Raw genomic sequence first — 21192 nt, 5'->3', positions numbered from 1 at the left:
AGAATTTGTGTTTTGAGGTAGAACTAGTCCCCAGTTTTGTTTTCATTTGTTTGTTTTGTTTTTTAATTATTTTTTTACACTCCATATTCCATTCCCTGCAAGCCATTCACCCTTCAACTGCTCCACATCCCACACCTCCACCCCACCCCATCCCACCCCGTTTCCACATGGATGCCCCCACCCACCACCCCACCCACCAGACCTCTAAACTCCCTGGGGCCTCCAGTCTCTTGAGGGTTAGGTGCATCATCAGTGAATGAACACAGACACAAGTCCTCTACTGTATATGTGTTGGGGGCCTCATATCAGCTGGTGTATACTGTCTGACTGGTGGTCAAGTATTTGAGAGATCTCAGGGGTCCAGATTAAATGAGACTGCTGGTCCTCTTACAGGATCACCCTTCTCAGCTTCTTTCAGCCTTTCCCTAATTCAACAACAGGAGTCAGCTGCTTCTGTCCATTGGTTGAGTGCAAATATCTGCATCTGACTCTTCCAGCTGCTTGTTGGGTCTTTTGGAGGGAAGTCATGATAGGTTCTTTTTGTGAGTGCTCCATAGCATCAGTAATAGTGTCAGATCTTGGGACCTCCCCTTGACCTGGATCTCACTTTGGGCCTGTCGCTGGACCTTCTTTTTCTCAGGCTCCTTTTTCCCATTTCCATCCCTGCAGTTCTTTCAGACGGGAACAATTAATGGGTCAGAGATGTGACTGTGGAATGGCAACCCCATCCCTAATTTGATGTTCTGTTCCTGCTGGAGGTGGCTCTACAAGCTCCCTCTCCCTACTGTCAGGCATTTCATCTTAGTTTCCTCCCTTTGAGTCCTGAAGAGTCTTTTTGTTTTTTTGAGAAAACACCAAAATTATTTCCAAGGTGGTTTTACAAGATTGAATTCCCACCAGCAATGGAGGAGTGTTCCCCTGGCTCCACTTCCTAACCAGCATGTGTAATCATTTGAGTTTTTGATTTTAGCCATTGTAACAGGAGTAAGATGAAACTTTGGAGTTGTTTTGTTTTGCATTTACCTGATGACTAAGGGTATTGAATTATTTTTTTTTAAAGTACTCCTTGGCCATCCAAGATTTTTGTTAAATTCTGTTTGGCTCTATACCCCAGTTTTTAATTGTACTACTTGGTTTGTTGATGTCTAATTTCTTGAGTTCTTTATTTATTTTGGATATTACTCCTCTTGTCAGATATAGGGTTGGTGAAGATCTTTATCCATTCTGTAGGCTGCTGTTATTTTTGATGCTGTCCTTAGGGTTGCAAAACTTTTCAGTTTCATGAGGTCCCATTTGTTAATTTATTGATCTTTGTGCCTGAGCTATTAGTGTCCTATTCAGAGAGTTGCCTTCTGTGCCAACCAATTCAAGGCAGTTCCCCATTTTCTCTTCTGTTATATTTAGCAGGTCCAGTTTTACTTTGAGGTTTTTGTTCCACTTGGAGTTGAGTTTTGTGCCAGGGGATAGGTACAGGTCTACGTGCCTCCTTCATACAGACATCCAGTTAAAGCAGTGCCATTTGTAGAAGATGGGTTCATTTTCCCATTGTATGGTCTTGGCTTCTTTGTCAAATATCAAGCATCCATAGGTGTGCGGATTTTTTTTTTCTGTGTCTTAGATTCTCTTCCATTAATCAACCTGTCTGTTTTTGGGGACAATACCATGCTGTTATTATTATTATTGCTCTCTAGTACAGTTTAATATCAGTAATAGTGATAACTCTAGAAATTCCTTTATTGTACAGGATTGTTTTAGCTATCCTGAGTTTTTAAAGGATTTCCCCCTGACTTTTAGAATAAAATGGGCTTAAAAGTGGCACTGAAGTAGTTGCTGTCAACTGCTGTCCCAGGCCAAAAGGATTTTCTAGAGATTTCTAGTATTTGGATCCCTTGCTTCCCAGAAGTCTTGTTTACTGTGAACATGAGTCCCAGGGGGCTCTTAGGGAAATTCTGTGGGTGGCAGAAGACACACTTTGCTGGTTTGCCATTTCTCTTCTAGTTAAAAATGATGAAGGGGTTCCAGGCATTAGATGATTCTGATCAGCTCGATTCACATGCACCAAATGCATAAATGTTCATCCACACTCTGTTTCCATATGTACTTGCTTTCTAGTATATAACTTTCCAAAGTATTCACCAGTCTTCACCATCGACTCACATCTCTGATTTATATAATTGGAAATTAAATTTTTTCAGAAGGTTTTTTAAATGTTTGTTCTTGATCCATTATGTATTTAAAATATGTCACATGCAGTTCTGAACATAGCAAAACTCTTGGAAGACATCACTATCAGAGCAGTAATTGAAAATTTGCTTATGTAACTTCAAGCTCATTTGAGAGTTTCAGGTCATGTGAAGGGTATTACATGTTAGCAATGAAGGCTTAGTTTACATGTATTATGTTGCATGCTAGATAAGCCAAGTTCATGAAAGGATTTCAGGAAGGAGGAACAGTTATTTGGTCATTGTTCTGAAGTCATAACCCCCCCACTCCCCCCCCCTTCTCTCTTATTTTCCATTACTTTCACTGTCTTGTGGTTTTTGTTTTTGTTTTTGTTTTTCATTTCATTTTGTTTTGTTTTTAACTGAATGAGTTGAGCACGAAGAGAAAGTAAAGCAAGAGACATCCAATAGTTTTCTCTAGCTCAGAAATAATACTGCAGACAAGGAATTCGCTTTATGCTGGATTTGTACCTTTTCATCTCAGCAAATGATCCTGTGCAGCTGTCTGCTGGGATCAATCCATGGAAGGAACTGAAGTTTTATTTTACTTTATATTAACATTGCTTTGTACTGTTCTTTGATAGTTTGACACTAGAATATTTAAGATTAATGGTTTCTTCTTGGTATGGCCTTGGATATGTTTCTTAAGCTTTTTAGCTGATTTATTTTCAAGTTTAAAATTTTATGTTTGAGTCAAAAGCCTGTAATACCTGAATACTCTAAAAGCATACCATAGTGTTCATGTAGACATACATTGCATATTATTATCCTCAAGTAGGTGTCAAAATAGTTATTTAGAAATATGGCTCCATTACAACCAAATCTTAAGACCTTCTCCCTGAGTGAAATGAACTCAGATGACTGCAGTGGTGACAAGGCATATATATATCTTGAGTGTCTCTAGCTGCATATGTAGCAGAAGATGGAGTACTCAGCCATCATTGGGAAGAGAGGCCCCTTGGTCTTGCAAACTTTATATGCCCCATACAGGGGAAAGCCAGGGCCAAGAAGTGGGAGTGAGTGAGCAGGGGAGCAGGGCAGGGGGAGGGTATAGGGGACATTCAGGATAGCATTTGAAATGTAAATGAAGAAAATATCTAATAAAATAATTTTAAAAAAGAAATAATTCAAAATAATAAGGTAGAAAGGGAAAACAAGGCAAATATATATTGGTTTATATTTATATTTCAGAAAATGGTATCTATGAAAAGTCTTAAAATTGGACAAAAATACTTATACATCATAGAGACTTTTACCACAGGTCAATGGCTATTATGAACGTATGCCCACACCTGCTATAGAAATATAATGAAACAACTATAGAAGGAATGGAGTCCTGGATCCTGTTTAGAATGCTTTGATCTGGTTTTTTCTCTTTGGTTGTAAGAAAATATGGCCTAACTGGATCATGATATATGTTCCATAGCTTTATCAGCATAATAAAACTACAGATAAATGATTTTGAACAGTAAGTTGTCTGAACTACAGAATAAAAATGTAAGCATGGTTCAGGATCCTTATGGGGCTTCAATTTGAGGCACAGATACTAGACTTTACATTGATCATTGCTCAGACTTTCCTGTTGGAATTTCCAAGCATGATTTTTGATTTTTCAATTATATAAATAAATATCTACTAAAACATTAAAAAATTCAGTTCTCTGATGTCAAGTTCAGATTTTATGGACATGTATAGCAGGATAATATTGATACTTAAAAAATAATAAAATATAAACATACTTTACTCTATAGTTCCTTGTTAAGGTTTGTATTAGAACCACTAAAGATGGATTTTTAAAAATCTTATGTATTCTATTAATTTTTATAAGACTTGGTTTTATAGCCAAAAATGTTAGAATATAACCTTTACAAATAAAATCGACTCTAATGTGTACCTATAATGAGGACTTTAGAAATCTGTATGCTTACAAACTAATTGTCGCCTAAGTTTAAATAAGATAGTATTTCTGTTAAATGTCTTCAGAACATCAGTCCTAAATTCTGTATAATTATATGTTTTTCTTAAAATCAAATTTTAATTATGGGATGGACTTTTCCATGGAGCAAGGACTGTGTGAGATGAATTTTCCTAAGACCATATAAAACCTGTGTAACTTTGATCCTATTGCAGTGTCTGCTGTAACACTATCACATTTTCAGTAAGCAGTTGCTGATCAACCGTGTGGTCACAGGCTTCTACAGGTTCAGTTGCTCACAAAAGAAACTAGGAAACATGAGTTCACATCAAATCTGCCTTTCTATAAACCACAAAGCACATAAGAAAGTCATTATATAGAAGAATATAATGTAAAGACTTGTGCTTCTCAGTCAGTTTCTTATTTAGTAATTTTCTATTCATTTGGGTATTTAATTCTGAGATTAAATACGTATATCTTGACCACTCTTTTCCTTCTTTTGTTCAGTGGAGATCCCATAACTCAAGCTAGGCCATATTTTCTTCAAAGCAAAGAGAATAGATCAAAGCATCCAAAATGCTGTTAACTATTTTCCTTCCACAGTTCTCTTTCGGAGGCATCATGGGTAGGTGCGTAATGTAGGGGATACTCTCTTTTTCATTTTTCTCCAGAAACTAAGGCCAAGCATTAATTGGTTTCTTTACCTATAAAATGAACCAATTGAAGCCACATCAGACATATAAAGGCAAGTTCATTAAGAGGCAGCCTTCTGGTGAGTTCACTGATCTCACAGGTGGAGGCCAGTGAATTCATACCTTCAAGGCTAAAGCAAGTGGGATTTATGGGGTGATGAAATGTGAGCTAGGGCAGGCACTCGTGAGTGGGTAGCCAGAAAGGCAGAGACATTGGGACAGTTCCTGTGAACCCAGAGTTTTCTTCTTGCTGGCAGGGTTGAGGGAAGACTGGTGCAGAGGTAGTAAGGGTTAATGTCATGGGGATGTGAACTACCCATTCATGAAACCAACTTTTCCCATCAAGATTGCCCACATTTTATTATATTCTATTTTGTAATAAAATATAGTTATTCATAATTAAATCAATTATTTCTCTAGTGACTAGCTAGACTACATAACTCTGGTGGTTAGAAATTAATCTCTATAGGAATTCATACATTAGTTCAAAAAGAAAGTCATCTTCAGGAAGCTAAGGCAAGTGTTCCTTTAGAATCTGAGGACTAACTGTTGCAGAATCCCTGGTAAAAGTTGCTGAAATCTTTATAAAGCAGTGTTAGAAGAAGAAACCCCACATTATCCAATGATGGGCTAGTCTGTAATATAGTCTGTGTGGACCTTGTGACTACACGTCTTATTCACAACTGCGAAGCTTACCTGGCCATCTGCCATATTATCTTTTGGCACATTAGTCTACATATCAAGCTTGTGGCTTCTAGAAGGCTTTCTGATATGGAGGAACTGCAAATTTCAACATGGTTTACATGTTTGTTGAAGCATAAATGTGTCGTATATCATGATATCTCAGGAGCTAACTCTATAATTATGCTGTGTATACTTAATTTTTTCAATTATATGTTTTGTATCTTATGTGATATGACATATGTATTTTATGATTATGTATCAACATAGTTGTCAGGTGATTGAAAACTTATTTTCATAATTCAAAACTTATGATTTTAGCTTATTGACATTATAAAATGTAATTATTTGAGTGTATATGTTGCATACCATGAATGACATCCTAAGTTCTATCACTACAAAAAAGTAAATTAAGATACTCATGGGACATCTCCATGGGCCCCAGTGGAGCCATTATTAGATAGAAATAGAGAAGATGTCATTTATCATTGAGATAAATTACAGACATTCTCATTCCTACCACTGTGATATTTTGTGGCTTTGAAAATGTGTGTCAATTACAGCCATGAGTAATTATCACTTGAAAATGTTTATGGGAGTTTTGCTAAGGGTATTCTTTCCACTGTGTACACAGATGCCAGTCAGTCTGGTGGAGGGGCTTAGTAGATGATCAAGAGACCATAGATTGAATAGTTCCTTGCCAAAGGGGAGTGACCTTCCATCAGTAAATGCCCCCTGAGTCTAGACACTGGTTTAAGGGTCTCTGGGGGTTGGTGAGATGACTTAGTTGTTTTGAACATATGCTGCTCTTCTAAAAGTTTCTAAAATTTCTTTCAATAACTCCAAGAATTCCACTCTGTTTTCTATCTTCAAATCTAGAATTGTTTTATTTATAAAGAAGAAATAGAAACTTTATGGGCATACACTTTTTTTTTTCATTTCACAGACCATCAAATTACCACAATAATTATTGGGGGCAAGAAACTTTGATATTCAGTCTCTAATTATTAATGGTGCCATTTGTTCTCTCTAAGGTAGACTCCCTTATTCCCTATGCACACCAAAATTTAATGTAAGGGTCTAATCATAACCCCAGTAGTTGTGTTTCAGAGGACAAACAACACAGTATTTTCATGGATGGATTTAGAACATTCTAGACAGGAGGTTAGCTAACTACAGGCAAGGATACTGACCAACCAGTGTCCTGTTTCTGCTTTACTTGTGAGATAAGAATTCTTTTTACTCCTTGAAAGTGTTAAAGAGAGGAAGGGTAGAAGGAAGAATGGGAAAAGAAAAGAGGAGCTACCCTACGCAGTTCACAAAGCCCAAAGTGTTTACCACCTAACCCTTTATAGGAAGTCTGCCTGCTGATTATTGTGCTTGTCATAACATGAAATTTCTGGCATTTCAGATTCAGTGGTTCTAACAGGCTGTTCATGCCATCTGTGCACTTGAAATAATGCATTAGTTCTTGAATACCGTAGGAGTACAACCCTATTGATATATCCAGATATTCAGGTTGTACATTGCCTTTTCATTTTAATAACCCTTAAAAAGTCACCCCCCAAAATACTTTTTTAGACTCTTACATTGTGAAAGCCAGGAGTAATTACTGAGTCTCAGGTAATTTTTGTAGCATAGCTTCCATGTGAGCTGGTGCGTAGCATCAGAGAAAGTCCCAGAACTGCAAAGGCAGAAGGAAGAAATGATGTACTGAAGAATTGAAAACTAATGGCTGTGGCTGGTGGTCCAGAGGGTTGTGAAATATACATAAGTACATACATACATGCATACATACTTACATGCATGCATACATACATGCATACATACACACATACATGGGGGCTGTAGTGTTGACTGCACAGACTTATGCAAATTATATAGGAAACATGAGGCACCTTTGCCTCTGTGAATAATTGATCCAAACCAATTTTCTTGGAGGAGAACTATGAGCAAGTGTTTCACCATCTAAACACTATTAGAAAGTCCCTATTTTTGTCTCCTTCCATACAGAAAATATCTTTACAGAGTTGAACTATAAAACTGACTCAACTGTATTTACTGATTGACTGAAATAAAGGTATGTGTACAGGTACTGAACTTCCCAGATTAAAATTTCATGATTGTAGAAAGCTGGAAGGTTACAGATTTAGGGGCAAAATTATCATTAGTCTCCATGAGAGTTATCCATAGTCATCTTCTTTTTAAAAAGTGTGTGTGTGTGTGTGTGTGTGTGTGTGTTTGTGTGTGTGTGCATGTGTATGGTATGTGTGATATGTGTATGTGGTAGGTGTGTGGTGTGTGTGTGTGCTTGTATGTAGCTGCATATATTTGTAGTGTGTGTGTGTGTGTATGTGTGTGACATGTATGTGTGGTGTGTGATATGTGTGTGTGTGTGTGTGCATTTGTGTGGTGCATATGTGGCCTCATGTGCATGTGAATGATGTATGTGTATGTGTGTGATGATTTTGTGTGTGGCTACATGTGTATGATATGTTGGATGTGTTCGTGTGTGATGTGTGTGTGTGTGTGTGTGTGTGTGTGTGTGTGTGTGTGCACTGATCAGAAGACAATGCTTATGGGTTAGGTTACCCAGGCACCTTGTAGAATGCCAAGATGGAGCTCATGTCATCAGTGCATGACTTGAGTGCATCTATACTCTTGAATACATTCTCAGTGGATTATTAGTGTTCACCAATACCAAATCTAAAAATGTGAGCAGATAGCTATAGCCTGTGACTTCTCTGCTTTACTGTAATCTGCCTATCCGCTGCCAGCATTGACTTAGTCATTTCCTTGCCTTACAACTTTTTTCCTGTTCTGTGATGATAAAATACTCTATAATTAAGTGCTTCTTTGTTTGAACATGTCATTCAGGCAACCTGAATCCATGTTCTCAGGTCCTGGTAATCCATATTTCACTTAGAACAAACTACCTCTTACTGTCTTGAAATAAGAGCTGTGTTTTTCATTAATGTGCATGATTATAACAAGATGAAGTATCATGATTAACTTTTATTATATCATTTTCTAACTTTTTCCAGGATCTAAAATGGCCTTGTTTATGGCAGGCAAGCATGCAATTACTGGGCAACATCTAGACCTTATATTCTTTCTCTTTTTGTCAATAAAAAAATTCAGTTTTGGAAATTAGAATCTTGCAATATTTTTTCATTATGTATAATGAAATCTTGGGTTGAGATTAGATCTTACTCAACAGGAATAAAAGTGCTTATTTGAAGCTAAGATTCTAGAAAAGAATTTTGATTTATGTTTAGCCTTGTTCTTTTGAAAAGATACATAATTTTCTGTATGAAAATGTTTGTCAATATAAATTATTGATACAAAGTTCCTTTCAGATTAAGAATTCATTATAGTACTTTATAAGACAAATGAGATATTATTGAATCTGACAGAAGTTTAAAAGAAAGTTAATACTGCTTTATTTTATTCTGGAAAACCAATTTGTTAGGGTAAAGAAACAGTCTCCAGGCAGGAGTATCACATGGTTTTTATCTACCTTGTAGTTCAGGCTGTAACAGTGAGATTGCTGGATCCTTTAGTGATGGCAAAAATAAGTTAGACAGTGAAGGGTAGGTCTAAAGTGAGAGGAATTAGCCTTATACCATTTCCCAGTAGGCAAATAAAGGTAGAGTCTTATCAAGTTCACCTGCAATTCAATTCACTAGTCATTCCCCTGCTAATCATTGCTCCAGATGGTGGGTGGTGCTGTTGTATATAAAAAGTAGAAGCCTGTCTAAAGGAGGGACTCCAAATGCAACCGCTCTGGGGTCACAGTCATGGGGCTTTTTGGTGATGCAACTGTTCTTGAGTCATATTTTTTTCCTGTAAGTAACAGCTCATCCATGCCTTTTTAACTCATTGGTTCACTAAGCTACGTTTGGATCGACCATTACTATGATCTTTTATCTGTGCCATACTTCAGTGATTGTATAGGTTTGTTTATAACTCCCCAGCAAGTCATATGACACTGATGTACCATTTTTCATTACTTTTATATTGTTAGATTTGAGACATACATTTTGAATAACCAATTTGTGACTTTAATTGCATCTTCAATAGTAATGCTCTTTGATTATGTTATATATTTCCAGAAATGAATTTTTTATATTTCTATGAATTAGGTTCATCATTTATTATTCAATTTCCCAACCAATAACAGTTGGCTGATCTCTACAACATCCTTAAATAGACAAAATAATGATTTATACCTGATTTAGTTCAAGTATGTAAAATGAAGTGCATTGCCTCCAGACTACTTGGGACAGCTCAAGGATAATTCCTGTTGGATTTGTAGCCTATATGTCACTGTAGTACAAATATATATATATATGATTAGCCTATATGTCACTGTAGTACAAATATATATATATATATATATATATATATATATATATATATAGGATTAGCCTATATGTCACTGTACTACATACATCTCTGCTTTAGGACAAAGAACAGGACTGTCATAGATATGAGTACAGCTTCTACTAACTTTTGGTTTTGGACTCAACTCAGTTTCCTGTGAAAAGAGTCAAAGGGAATACAAAGGTCCCTGATCGCCTTTGTGGCTCTGACAAGTTCCCTTCTGAGAGTGATCATCAGTGAGTGGAAAGACCATCTCTGCTCAGCTTATGAGTTAAATGAATGAGTTCAGGAGCTAGTCCAATACCCGCATGGTTGGAGGATCCTGAAACTGAACCCTTCCCTCAATAGCCTATAAAACCAGTGTTGACTTTCATCAATTTATGCAGATCTGTCTGTGAGACCTGGGATTTGAAGACCTTAAAGAATGGGACTATTGTGTGATGCTGTAGGTAGCTTCAGTTTCAGTGTACTTATACACATTAATGTATCAAAGAAAGCAATGATCCAAGTAAAGTTTTATGAGCTCAGAACATGTGAATCCATACCAGTAAACACCTACTAAATATTAACAGAGCAGCCCTTTCCCAGAACTTTCTCTGAACAGACCAACGTAAAGACAATTGCATCATGGCGCATGGTACAGATTCTGTCTGGGAAAGCATGAGAGCAACACAGAAGAACGGCACTCAGCACATCCTTTCACCAGATCGGGTTCTATAGCTATGTCCCAACATTCAACAAGAATAAACATGGTTTAGAAATTAAATGTAAATATGTAACACAGGAGGGACAGTAGCATATCCAAGAATAACCCAGGGAACAAAATGCACTTGAAGTAAAAGGCCCTCTGCCTTTTTTCCTTGGACATCTCTCACATTTTTCCAAGACACTGTTCACCATGCGTCATTATTTGGATTCTGTTCTAACAAACCAGGAACTGGTCCTTTGAGCTGCCGTTACTGGTTTGAAGAATGGGTCTTATCTCTGGCTATATTCAGTCATCCTGGATTGTCCAGATCATTAGGAAATAGCTACCTAATCTGGTTTTAAGAGTGCTAAACACTGTCCATCAGGAGACTTTATACCACTGTCCCCATTCTACAGACTCATTTCAAACAGGTCTAGAAATCATCTGGACAGGAAAGAGTTTCTCAGGAATAGCTGCTTATTCTAGAGACTTTAAAAAAATTCACCAAGCCTGACTAAACTGCTGACTGGAACAATAGCAGCTCCAGCCACCGTCCATTCTTGCCCCTTGAGAGTGTTATCTAGAACAAACTATGTTTGGGATGACTAGTCTGAATTATTTCTACAGAAACCATAGGGCATCCCAGAGGAGACCTGGTGACAGTAGGGGATGTTATTTAGTGGCATATTGAGGATTCAGAAATTCTCAATAAATAGTAATTGAGATAATTAAAGACCAAATGACTTGCTGGACGGACTTCATCTATCAGGAAGAGAGAAATGATACTTAGTGCTAATCTTCAGTTTATTGAAAATTAACATAAAGAGGTTATTGACAAAGGACAAATCAACCTAAGTGAACATGACCAAGGTCCAGAGTATTGAAAAAGAATAAAGGTTGTATTAATTTTGGGGTAAGATACTAGTCAGTAAGTTTAGCTACCATGTTGTATTATTACACATGCCCTTGGTGCTTCCTTTCTCAGTTTCAATGATGAATGAAGAAACAGTGCTGGTCCTTCATGTGTTATTCTTAACTGTATTTCATTGAAGCATCTCAGCTTATTTACTATGTGTTTGCCAGAGAGCTGCCTTGTTAGCTGTTGACCAATGATGTAATCCAAATGACCTCAGTTTGGATCTGGGCTCGACAGTGACCATATTCAGCTCACCTCTGTTCTTTTCCTAGGTCTCTACATTGCCATATCTTCCTTTTGGTCGTGCTGCATTTGGGCCGGATTTTTGTCCATCACTGATTTTGATTTCCTTTATGTTTCATGTTGAACAGTCTCAAGCTGTGTACCGTGATGTACACAGCTACATGTACTGTGTACTGGGATATACTGGGATGCTAAGTATGAATTTATATCACTTAGTGTATCTGACTTGTTCTCTAGGATAGGTAAATCTCCACTTTCAATTAATTATTAATCAATTTTCACATTATTATGATCTCATATATCAACACCATTGGCCTAAATGATATATAATCATCCAACTTTTTATTATAACTTATGTTTTGATTTGCACTTATGAAATTAATTTTCTATAACTTTTTATTACATGTGCAAAATATTATAATGCACCTGCCTTTGAGTTTTACAAAAGCCTTTCAGACCTGTCATACTTCTATGGTTAGTATTCACTCTTAGGTTTTTAAATATCAGTGGCATAATCATCTTACTTTATGTGCAAACCCACCTGCTGTAAACATTATCAGACTCAGGGACTGCTGAATAGCTCCATCCCCAAACTTCCTTTGGCTACAATTCTTTAATTTACAGGTTCATGACACTTTAGTTTATATGCATTATTAAACAGGACATCCTACAATTTTCTGCTTGTGATTGCTTTTTACCTAAGATTGTTTTCTATTATCTCAGATATCCACTATAAAAGGTCTATAAAATAGTATACAAGTTAAACATTCATTGATGATAAATCATAAGGACATGTCTTTTGAAAAATTCTTTGATATATGTATATATATAATTTTTATAATTCATTAAAGACAACCAAATCTGCATGCAAATCAATGTTTCTTTTTACAGAAAGAATTAAATATCAGCTGACTATTTGATACTTGAGACACACAGCATCTTAATGTGTATCAACTCTGTTGATGCTCTATAATCAATCTTGAAAACATCACAGGAAAAAAATGACAAAATAATATTTATAGAAAATTTTAAAACATGGAAATTTTTTTCTAGTGACAAGCTAAAATTTACCAAGTGACATTTCATGAAATTGAAGTGTTCCACTCCAATAGTGATTAAAAAAATTAATCATCCTAATGCGGAACAATTCAAAGGTGTATTAATTTTGATGTGCACACTGAGGAATAGCAGTGTTAAATATTAAAAGGCTGATTCCTATAATTAAATCCTGTGTTTCTGTAGGAGCAGAGAACTTTGTATGGACACTAATAACACTGCAGGTCATAGCATACTGTAGTGAGGAATCACTGTAGTGTTTCAAGTAGTATTCAAAGCATTGGCTTTGCATGGCATGACAGTGTGACATGCAAATATGCCTGTCAGGTGTTCAGAACCAAGTCTGTAGTAAAGCTGCACAGTGTAAGCTAGGAGCACATGACCAGAAACACCCAAGTTTCAATACACATTTAATGTGGAATTCAATGTTGGTTGACAGGAGTTTAGAAATCCCTTAACTCTTACCATTTTGTTGCAATCTACCTCACAGGTTCCTGACATAGTTTCAAGAGCTGGAGTCAAAGGCAGACAAATGAATATATATGTACACACACACACACACACACACACACACACACACGTATGTATACGTGACCCCTACCAAGACTAAGATAGAGAGTAATTCTTGAGCTGCAGCAGGCTTCAACAGCCTGACCCACTAACCCTTGTCTCAAATATCCTTCTCTGTGTCTAGCAGATTCCGTATTTCTGCTCTGTGCTTGCTTATTTCTCTCAGTGTTAGCTTTTGACTTATACATGTACATGTAGCCACAGCCTGTTCCTTTTCATTGCTGCACAATACACCATTGTATAGAATCAGTACTCTTGAAGAATTTGCCTTTTGAGAAGGAACCTATAATTCACTGTAATCTGTTGAAATTCTGAAGAAATTACACCAAATGTTCTGTTTCCCCTTGTGGTTGACTCACTTTTTCTTTCTTGATATAGAAATTTTTATAATAACCATTAAACTAAGGTCAGTTTAATCAAGGTTTTTTTTTTGTTTTAGAAGTTTGTTTTCCAGTTGTGCCCCTATTGATTCATAAAGGCACCTTATATTCATGAGTCTAAGAGTTAAAAAAAAAAAAGTTAAAATCTTGGGAAGGTGAGATGGCTCAGTGGGTAAAAAATTTTTCAACATAGGACTGAGTTTGATCCAGAAACCCAGATCGCTGATAAAATGAGAAAACTGACTTCTGAAAGTTGTCTTCTCATGGCCATGTGATGGGTATGCTGCAAACCTATCATGTGCAGCATACCCATATATATATATATATATATAACATGTACATACATACATACAATACAATAAATACATGTATAAATAAATTATTTTTAATCTTAAAATACCTTTACAATGGTTATTAGCATGTATTAAGTATACATAACACCGGGGTTTCATTAAGAAATGTTTATGAAGTATATAGCATATTTTGATTCCGTTCACCCCCATTTCCCAACTCGTCTCCCACTTCCACAGTGCTTTTTCTCCTCAGCAGCTAGGCTGCTTCTCCTTCAGAATATTGTGTTTATGTCCATGTATGGTGTAGGCACACGTATATGTAATGTGCACACATGTGCATGTGGGTATGTTTACATTTGCATACAGGTGTGCTTCCACACATAGGTGCATGTGTGAGGAGGTCAGAGGTTTATGTAGAATGATTTTCTCAATAGTTTTCCACCTTACAGGGTCTCTTATTGAACATAAAGCTTATAGACTCAGCTAGATTGGCTAGCCCCTGAGTTCCAGGAATCTGCCTTTCTCCAGCTCTGCAGTGTAGGAGTGTAGGGGTTACAGATGCTACATCCAATGTCTCCTTCCTTCCTTCCTTCCTTCCTTCCCTCCCTCCCTCCCTACCATCCTTCTTTCTTCCTCCCTTCCTTCTTTTCCTCCTTCCCTCCCTCCCTTCTTCCTTCCTTCCTCCCCTTTCTCCCTTCTTCCTTCCCTCTCTTCTTTCTTTCTTCCTTCCTTCCTTCCTTCCTTCCTTCCCTCTCCTTCCTCCCTTCCTTCCTCCCTTCCTTCCCTCCCTCCCTTCTTTCTTCCTTCCTTCTTTCCCTCCCTACCTGTACTGGCTAGTTTTGTGTCAACTTGACACAGCTGGAGTTATCACAGAGAAAGGAGCTTCAGTTGGGGAAATGCCTCCACAATATCCAGCTGTAAGGCATTTTCTCAATTAGTGATCAAGCGGGGAGGTCCCCTTGTGGGTGGTGCCATCTCTGGGCTGGTAGCCTTGGGTTCTATAAGACAGCAGGCTGAGCAAGCCAGGGGAAGCAAGCCAGTAAAGAACATCCCTCCATGGCCTCTGCATCTGCTCCTGCTTCCTGACCTGCTTGAGCTCCAGTCCTGACTTCTTTCAGTGATGAAAAGCAGTATGGAATATAAGCTGAATAAACCTTTTCCTCCCCAACTTCCTTCTTGGTCATGATGTTTGTGCAGGAATAGAAACCTGACTAAGATACTCCCTCTCTCCCTTTCTCTCTTTCTTCTCTCTTCTCTTCTTTCTTCTTTCTTCTTTCTTCTTTCTTCTTTCTTCTTCTTCTTCTTCTTCTTCTTCTTCTTCTCTCTCTCTTTCTCTCTCTCTTCTTTCTTTCTTTTTTCTTCTCTCTCTCTCTCTCTCTCTCTCTCTCTCTCTCTCTCTCTCTCTCTCTTTCTTTCTTTCTTTCTTTCTTTCTTTCACTGTGGGTTTTGGAGCTCAGGCCTGAAGGCTTTTGCAGCATACTCCTTATCAACTGATCTCGCTACAAAATCCCTTTACAGTGATTCAGTGAAGCTTTGTCTCATCTCAACCTCAAGATATTGTGTTATTCATGTCTAACCCTTTTCTTTATTATTTTAATCCACTCTGTCATATTTTCCTTCAATGCTTTCATTTTGTCCCTTTTCAACACATCCAATGTTGTTTCAGGTTGGAAATTAAATATTCCAATTTTCTAATCTAGGCACTACTTTTAAGACTTTACCTCGATGATGTAGCCTTTTGTTTTTAATTTTTTTAACTCTTGTTTTACTCAAAGTCTAGTAGATTTTGTTCTCAAGCCCTGTCAGTTTCTCCTTTAATTATTTTCACTAGTCCTTGTATGTTGAATTGTATTTTTATTGTGATGATCATTGTTATTTTTACTATCATTGAAGTTGTACCCTCAGATTAAAAAACAAAAAAAGCTATTGGTACTCCTAATATTTACTCTGCTCATATTTATCTAAATGAATGTTAGATGTTTTTAGTATGGCCAGGAATATATCCCTATTTTTTCTTCCTTCTTATATTTGGTACTATTGAATGACTGGCTTCTCATGCCTGCTCATACAGACTGAGGGAAAAGGGGAAGACAGGGATAGTTTGTAAACTTCTGCAGTAAAGGTCTTGGGTGGTCCTTGTAATGTCTTCTGCAGAGTCCTCTACTCTATTCCAATAGAGAGGTTGAATTAAGACTTGACTTATTTCTCAGACTCAGCTTTGAGCCTGTTTTGTAGCATCTTGACACAGATGCTCTGTGATGCGCTGTCAGGTAGGAACAAGATGCCTGAGGATCTTAAGAATCTAGGTTCTGAGTGGGAGAGAGTTTTTAGTTCTGTATTTTTCTGTAAGAACCTCCTGTGTATTTCAATATTGACTTTTTATTATTTTTTAATTTTAATACATTCTTATTGAGTATGGATTGTATATGATGTGCATAGGCTATATCATATGTATGAAAGTCTGAGAACAATATATGGGACTCAGTTCTGTCTTTCATGATACTGGGCACAGAGATTAAACTTGGATGCTTGGATTGTTAGCAGGCATTTTACCTACTAAGGCGTCTACTCAGTCCACTACTTGTTAATCCATGACACATCATTACACTGCATCCCTTTTGGTTTTCACTGTTGAGTTCCTTCATGTAAATGCATTTTGAAGAGTCACATTCATGCAGTGAGTACAGAGAAGGCTCTCAAAGGGTATGGACTTTGTTATCTCTTACCAGTATTATACTCTGTGTGATTATAATACGGATAGTCCTGTTTTACAATGTTGGTGTCTGCTATAAGCAAATTGCCATGTTTCCAAAAGGTATATTACAAATTTTGAGTATAACTTGCTGCTAGCTTTTCAACTATAAGAAAATTGAAACCTTTCCCCCCTCTCTTTTTCCAGGAAATGCAAAAGATATCCTATTGCTCCATGAAGAAGATGCTGAGGAATGGGCTCTATACTTGAGAGAAATATTTCTGCATGTTGTAGAAAGAGAAGCAATCCTGTTATATCCCTTACACAGTTTTTCTTCTTCACATTTGGAAGTGCTAAACTTAAATGCTTACAAATGTAAACTTCTGATAATATCTAATAGTCTACTTAAAGACCTGACGCCAAGGAAGTGTCAGTTTCTGGAGAAGATACTTCACTCAACAGGAAATGTAGTCACTCTGCTTTGTGGGATGGAGAGCTCAGATCCTTTCTATCAGTTATTAAGTATCCCCAGAAGGAGATGGGAGATCTCAACAGAGCAGGGACCGGATGATTACATCTCTGTCATCAGACAGATCTTAGACCAAGGTAGGAATGCCAAACCTTTTTCGGAGGGTTTCAAATGTTGATTTACTTACATTTTGCAATGTAATGGCTGGAGAGATAGTCCAGTGGTTAAGAACAGTGGCTACCTGCTTTTGCAGAGGACTCAAGTTCAATTCCCAACACCCACATGGCAACAACTCCAATTTCAGGGGACCAAACACCCTCTTCTGGTCTCCTTGGATACTAAGCACACTCATGGTATAGTTACACATGCAAAATACCTAAATACAGAAAATAACCATTTTTCTTAAGTTTTGCAATTTAAATTTTTAAAGTTTCATTTAAGCCCATAAACAGCTAGTGTCAAGATAAGATTAGAACAGAGATGCCAACTTCACCTAACAATGTTCTGTCTTATCCAAGAAATGGATTACCATTCTTCATTTTTACCTTCATTCCAGTCAAAACTTACCATAGGCTCTAAAAATGGTTAATGTATACATATATTTCTTCAGAGAACTTGAATGCCACTATACTGCCACAAGAAAGCTCTGTTTTTCTGTGTGCCAGTTTGTTTCTAAAAGATAACATCTGGTACAATGGGTGAGGCCTGAACTGCTGCTGTCTACACTCAGGCTGTTACCAGCCAACAACAGTCCAAAGTCTGAAGGCTTGCATTAGAATAATAGAGCTTCTGTTGATATATATATATATCAAAAGAAGGGATATATATATATATATATATATATATATATATATATATATATATATATATCCCTTCTTCTTTTTCTTTAAAAATATTTTTATACTCCATATTTTATTCCTCTCCTGGGCCACCCTCCAACTGTTCCATATCCCATACCTCCTCCCTGACCCCTGTCTCCATGAGGATAACCCCCCACCCCCTCACCTCCCACCCCACAAGACCTCTAAACTCCCTGGGGCCTCCAGTTTCTTGAGGGTTAGGTATATCATCTCTGAATGAACACAGACCAGGCAGTCCTCTGCTGTATGTGTGCTGGGGGCCTCATATCAGCTGGTGTGTGCTGCCTGTTTGGTGGTCCAGTGTTTGAGAGATCTCAGGGGTCCAGGTTAATTGACACTGATGGTCCTCCTACAGGGTTGCCCTCCTCCTCAGCTTCTTCCACATTTTCCCTAATTCAAACACAGGGGTCAGCAGCGTCTGTCCATTGTTTGGATGTAGATATCTGCATCTGACTCTTTCATTTGCTTGTTGGGTCTTTTGGAGGGCAGTCATGCTAGGTCCTTTTTATGTGAGCATTACATGGCCTTAGGTAATCGTGTCCAGCCCTGGGGCCTCCCCTTGAGCTGTATTGCATTTTGGGCCTGTCATTGGACCTTCTTTTTCTCAGGCTCCTCTCCATTTCCATCCCTGCAGTTATTTCAGACAGCAACAATTATGGGTCAGAGTATTGACTGTGGGATGGCAATCTCACACCTCACTTGATGTCCCGTCTTTCTGTTGGAGGTAGGCTCTACAAGTTCTCTCTCCCCACTGTAGGACATTTCATTTAAGGTCCCTCCCTTTGATTCTTAAGAGTCTTTCACCTCCAAGGTCCCTAGTTCATTCTGGAGAGGCCCCCAACTTCCTATATCCTGATATTGCCTGTGTCCATTCTTTCTGCTGTTCCTCAGGGCTTCAGTCCTTTTTCCCCACCCAATACCAGATCATGTTACCCTCTTCCCTCCTTCAACCCCCAATCCCTGTCCCATTTCTCTACCATGTCCCTCCCTCCCTCCTTGTGATTGCTTTCTTCTCTGAGGCATCCTCATTTTGGCACTTCAGCTTGTTCAACTCTTTGAGTTCTGTGGGCTGTATCTTGGGTATTCTGTACTGTACTTTTTTTTTTGCTAATATCCACTTTTCCCTAATTCAAAAACAGGCTGTACTAATATCCAATATAACAAAGAACTCATGAGTACATACCATGCATGTCCTTTTGGGTCTGAGTTACCTCAATCTGGATGATGTCTTCTAGTTCCATCTACTTGCATGCAAAACTCAGGATGTCCTCACTTTTAATAGCTGAGTAGTATTTCATTGTGTAAATGAACCAAATTTTCTGTAACTATTCTTCTGTTGTGAGACATCTGGGTTATTTCTAGCTTCTGGCTATCACAAACAAAGCTGCTATGAACATAGTGGAATATGTGTACATTGGAGGGGCAACATTTGGGTATATTCCCAAGAGTGGTTTGGTATCACTAGGTCTTCAGGGGGACCTATTTCAAATTTTCTGAAGACCTCCAGATTGATTTCCAGAGTGGTTGTACCAGTTTTCAATCCCACCAGCAATGGAGAAGTGTTCCTCTTTCTCCACATCTTCACCAACATGTATTGTCACCTGAAGTTTTGGTCTTAGCCTTTTTGATTAGGGTAAGGAGGAATCTCAGGGTCCTTTTGATTTGCATTTCCCTGATTGCTGAAGACTTTCCTCTTTTGGGTCTTCTATCTATGAGGAATGGGTTTCTGGTTGTAGGTGGGCAAAGGAGTCAGCGAGAGTGGGTGACAAACAGACCTGGAGAGGAGAAAGTGTGTGCTGGATCTGAATGTATTGTGCAAACAAAAACCAGACGTTTTTATACAGAAGAAAAACAAGAAAAGCCAGGGAACACATCCACCAAGTTACAGTGACACAAAACAAAAGGAATGCATAAGTCAAAAGATGGTGGGGACCAGACTTCAGTTACCACTTAAAATGGAGCCAGGTGAATGCTCTGATGTAAGTTAAACCCACCACCAGGGGTTCTTAGTAAATACCTGATTATGCTGTTCCTTTGGGCCTAGAGAAGAAACCTGTACCAGGGAATTTCCTTTCACTAACTCTTTCATGGTTAGCCCACCTATTGCCTAGGCCTTTGTGTATTCCTGTGTTTGGGTGAGACTCAGCTATTGTCCTATTGCAGACTAGCCCTGAGCTTTTCTAGCTCTGTTCTTTGTAATGCCTAATTAGTTTCACTGTCTCTACTAGAAGTGAATTTGAATGTTACTGAATAGGTAACATTCTTGCTGAATTCCGAGCTTACCATGGGCTACAGGATTTTCTAGAGCCATTGGAACACTGGCGGAGGTTCACCAGTCAAAAATCAGTCTTTAAAGGCACTTATAACAAAACAATACTGAAAGAGAGCATACACCAGACTAACACAGGGACAAGGTTTGAGTATATGGGCTATGGGAATGCCAAGGTTCCAGGAGGCATAGTTTCCTTGAAATTCTTTGCCTCTTGAGTGCTTGAGGCCTCTCCGCCTGTCAAGCAGACTTCACTGGAGTGGGCTTAGCACCTGATGACTAAGGATGTTGAGCATTCCTTTGGATGCTTCTCAGCCATTTGGTATTCCTCAGTTGAGAATTCATTGTTTAGCTCTGTACCCCATTTTTAATAGGGTTATTTGGTTCTCTGGAGTCTAACTTTTTGAGTTCTTTGTTTATATTGGATATTAGTCCTCTATCAGATGTAAAGTTGGTAAAGATCTTTTCCCAGTCTGTTGGTTCCTGTTTTGCCCTATTGACAGTGCCCTTTGCCTTACAGAAGCTTTGTAATTTTATGAGGTCCCTCCCATTTGTCAATTCTTGATCTTACAGCACAAGCCATTGCTGCTCTGTTCAGGAATCTTTCCCCTGTGCCCACAACTTTGAGGCTCTTCCTCACTTTTTCCTCTATAAGTTTCAGTGTCTCTGGTTTTATGTGTAGTTCTTTGATCCACTTAGACTTGAGCTTTGTACAAGGAAATAAGAATGGATCAATTTGCATTCTTTTACATGCTAATCAACAGTTGAGCCAACACCATTTGCTGAAAATGCTGTCTTCTTTCCACTGGATGTTTTTAGCTCCTTTGTTAAAGATCAAGTGACCATAGGTGTGTGGGTTC

At 38.0% G+C, this 21192-nt stretch overlaps 1 protein-coding gene across 1 annotated transcript in view; it reads left to right on the top strand.

The window, feature by feature from the left end:
• Bank1 (B cell scaffold protein with ankyrin repeats 1) overlaps positions 1-21192 on the top strand; it is a 260238-nt gene that overhangs the window by 17961 nt on the left and 221085 nt on the right. The window contains exon 2 of the mRNA XM_021195807.2: positions 16942-17340. Coding sequence (XP_021051466.1) covers positions 16942-17340 — 399 coding nt within the window. The remainder of the gene's footprint in view (positions 1-16941; positions 17341-21192) is intronic.

The sequence above is a fragment of the Mus pahari genome, chromosome 4, assembly GCF_900095145.1.
Source record: "Mus pahari chromosome 4, PAHARI_EIJ_v1.1, whole genome shotgun sequence".
Taxonomy (NCBI): domain Eukaryota; kingdom Metazoa; phylum Chordata; class Mammalia; order Rodentia; family Muridae; genus Mus; species Mus pahari.
This window is presented reverse-complemented; position numbering and strand designations above follow the sequence as displayed.